The following is a 2,794-nucleotide window of genomic DNA, read 5'->3' as shown; positions in this document are numbered from 1 at the left end:
TCGAGAGTTATCGTGCGCTCCAGCCAGCCAGACAGACAGACGGACGTACATTGCTCAATCGAATCCAAATTGTCTGAAACACATTTCGTCCAACATACTTGGGGTCTAAAACCATTATTTCGATGAGGCACATTTTGCCCGTATGAAAGTGTATATACCCTCGTTAGCATAAATGCTGAGGGTATAATTATGTAAGGTTTACGTGTCTTATGGGGGGAGGAAAGGCCTGTAATATCGGAGGAGGATAAACAAGGGGTACATGTGGCAACAGTCTTTTTAACGATGTAAAATTTCCTGCAAAAACCATTGGAATTCGATTAAGTTTTATCTATAGGATCCCGTTATATTGATTCATACTCAGCTATAAACGTTTGAAGTACATAACTTCGAAGAGGCGGTTGCAAACAAACTGACCTTCCGGAAGTCAACCTTAATTAATTGGCCGCAGATAATTTATATAAAAAAGTCATACTTAACTAAATCAAGTCTTCAATGAAATCAGCAAGGATGACGACGGCCTAATACAACTTAGCAGATGTCAGTGGAATCTGAATTTTGGTAAAACTGGCAAACAAATTATACGAGGGGAACTAGAAAAGTTTCTGGCCTAACAATGAAATGAAGTTTTACCATCAAAAATAATTTTATTGTTTTCTTATGTAGTCTCCACGATGATTTATACACTTTCTCAATCGTTCAAATCAATTGTTGAAACACTTTTTCCACTCCGATTTAGACACCTCCAAAACATGGTTTTTGATAGTGATGAGGCGACTCCTAGCCTCATTATGTGTAAAGATAGCACATTGGTGCGTTGACTAAAATCTACCTGACACCATTAAAAACAATTCTATAAAATTGTCCATACTCCCCGCCCTGAAAAGATCCTAATCTTTTAACAATTGTATGTATTAGTATCTTATCTTTTACAAACTAAATTTTTTAGTAATATTGCAATTACATTTAATTTTGTAACTGCTGAAGGCATTACTTAGATTCTAAAACTAATTATATGAATGCAACAATTATTATAACTTAATTCTAGGTGATGGCACCCAACACCTTCAGCAACCAGCTCGGACGGGGACTTCTTTTCCATTGCTTAATTACATGGTAAATCCATTTTCTTCGTAGAGGATAACCTGAAACATTGCTAGCGTCAGCTCTGGTTGTGCGATAACCGGTAACTTCTTCATTGGCATTAAACATCGATGCCTTTTTGCTAGCGCCACTTTGTATTTCTTGTGATTTCATAACCATGTTGATCGGAGGTTCATATGTTGCACTAACTCTCAATTTGTTGATATCACCCTCAATGGTGCCTGAGCGATGGAAATTGACGTAATTCTCTTTGTCATTGGCATTAGGTTTAAATTGGAAACCACCGATATGTACTTCTTTAGTACCTTTCTTCAGTACCATTTCTTCAAGATCACTTTGGGAAATTTCGATGTGATCTTTCTCCCTGCTGGTTACAGCCCATTCCGTGTGGCTACTAACTTCTTCGTCATACAATAGTTTTTCGTAGACAACACTTTCTTGTAGCTGTTGTAATTCAGCGTCCACTTTGGCAATCTCAGAAGCGTGGCGTCTTCTTTCATTGGCGAGCAATTTTTCCAAATCACAATTTCGGCCGTTCAATGCAGCATTTGTAGATTCCAACTTACTAATGCCAATATACAGGCTTTCAATATTTTGATGAGAGACATCTAATTCTTCGATAGCACGTGAAGCTGCAACGGACTCACGATTGGTTTCTGCTTGGAGATCCTTAATCTTCTGCTCGTACAGCATTTTCATTTTACGCATTTTTCTTTCGTGTTGTTCACGCAACTCTTGCAACGACTGTTGTAATATGGTCTCATATTGTTTAGAGAGACCAGTGCGTAATTCATTAATTTCTTCTGAGTGAAATTTTTCCTTGAAGGTCAGTTCGTTACGCAGATGTTGTATGTTGCCTTCCAACTCAATACGTGCCTGTGCATCCTCTTTAATTTGTTTGCGTAGAAGCTCCAATTCTGCATGCACCTCACAGAGTTCAACACCGGCTTCCTTCGTATAAGCAGTCGAAGCATCGTATTTGGCGTTAAGATCAGCAGCTCGTGACTCGTACATACGAGCCTTCTTCTCAGCAATTTGCCAGTCCTTGGTTGTTTGCTCCAATCTGGCCTTCAACTGCTCATTTTTCTCACGCAGTTGGTTGACTTCACTTTCGAACTTTAGCGAAACATCAGCGCGAACGTTTTCGTTTTTCCTTTCCGTAGTTTCCCCTACACTACCTGTAAACTTTTCTATTTTCTTAAGTTCAGGAATAGTCACATTTTCAACTTTCCTAATTGAATTACTATCTACCTGTCTAGTATTTATCTTGGGAAACCATTTCCCATTGATTTCTTCATAATCTTTTACCTTCACCTCTTTAGGTGCTACTCTAGAAATTTTCCCAAATCTCACCATGCGGTAACAAATTTGTAAAAAATTGAAATTCTCTACGAGATTATCCTCTTTAGGAAACTCATTCAAATATTGCATCAGTACTGATGACGCAATATCATATCTGTCTTTGACATCTTCTACACTTAGAAACTCATTCCTTATCTCAGTCTCCAGCGCATTTAATGAATATTCAAACTCTCTAATTAAACCTCCTTTCAATGTTTTTGAATGGCGCAGTATGTTTCTTTTTTCATACTGTTCCAATGGACTTAAGCTGTCCATCTCAGCTATATATTTATATCTAGAAAGAATTCGCAACTCCGACGAATCCCTATTGGATTCTAAGCCCAAATCTATT

The 2,794-nt window shown here is 37.9% G+C and overlaps 1 protein-coding gene across 1 annotated transcript; it reads right to left on the bottom strand.

The window, feature by feature from the left end:
* Positions 1-276: 276 nt before the first annotated feature.
* Positions 277-2,457, bottom strand: LOC141386770 (lamin-C-like). The gene is made up of 2 exons (XM_073955686.1): positions 1,111-2,457; positions 277-294 (listed from the first exon to the last, which is right to left on the bottom strand). The coding sequence occupies exons 1-2, from the start codon at positions 2,455-2,457 to the stop codon at positions 277-279; spliced, it is 1,365 nt and encodes a 454-aa protein (XP_073811787.1).
* Positions 2,458-2,794: the final 337 nt, after the last annotated feature.

Source organism: Musca autumnalis, unplaced genomic scaffold, assembly GCF_047663935.1.
Source record: "Musca autumnalis isolate F117 unplaced genomic scaffold, ASM4766393v1 scaffold_5, whole genome shotgun sequence".
Taxonomy (NCBI): Eukaryota; Metazoa; Arthropoda; class Insecta; order Diptera; family Muscidae; genus Musca; species Musca autumnalis.
Note: the sequence above shows the minus strand (reverse complement) of the source record. Positions and strands in the feature narration are given on the sequence as shown.

Bases quoted from the DNA above. Each gene is read 5' to 3' on its own strand.
- LOC141386770 (XM_073955686.1), bottom strand. From the start codon at position 2,457: ATGGTGAGATTTGGGAAAATTTCTAGAGTAGCACCTAAAGAGGTGAAG.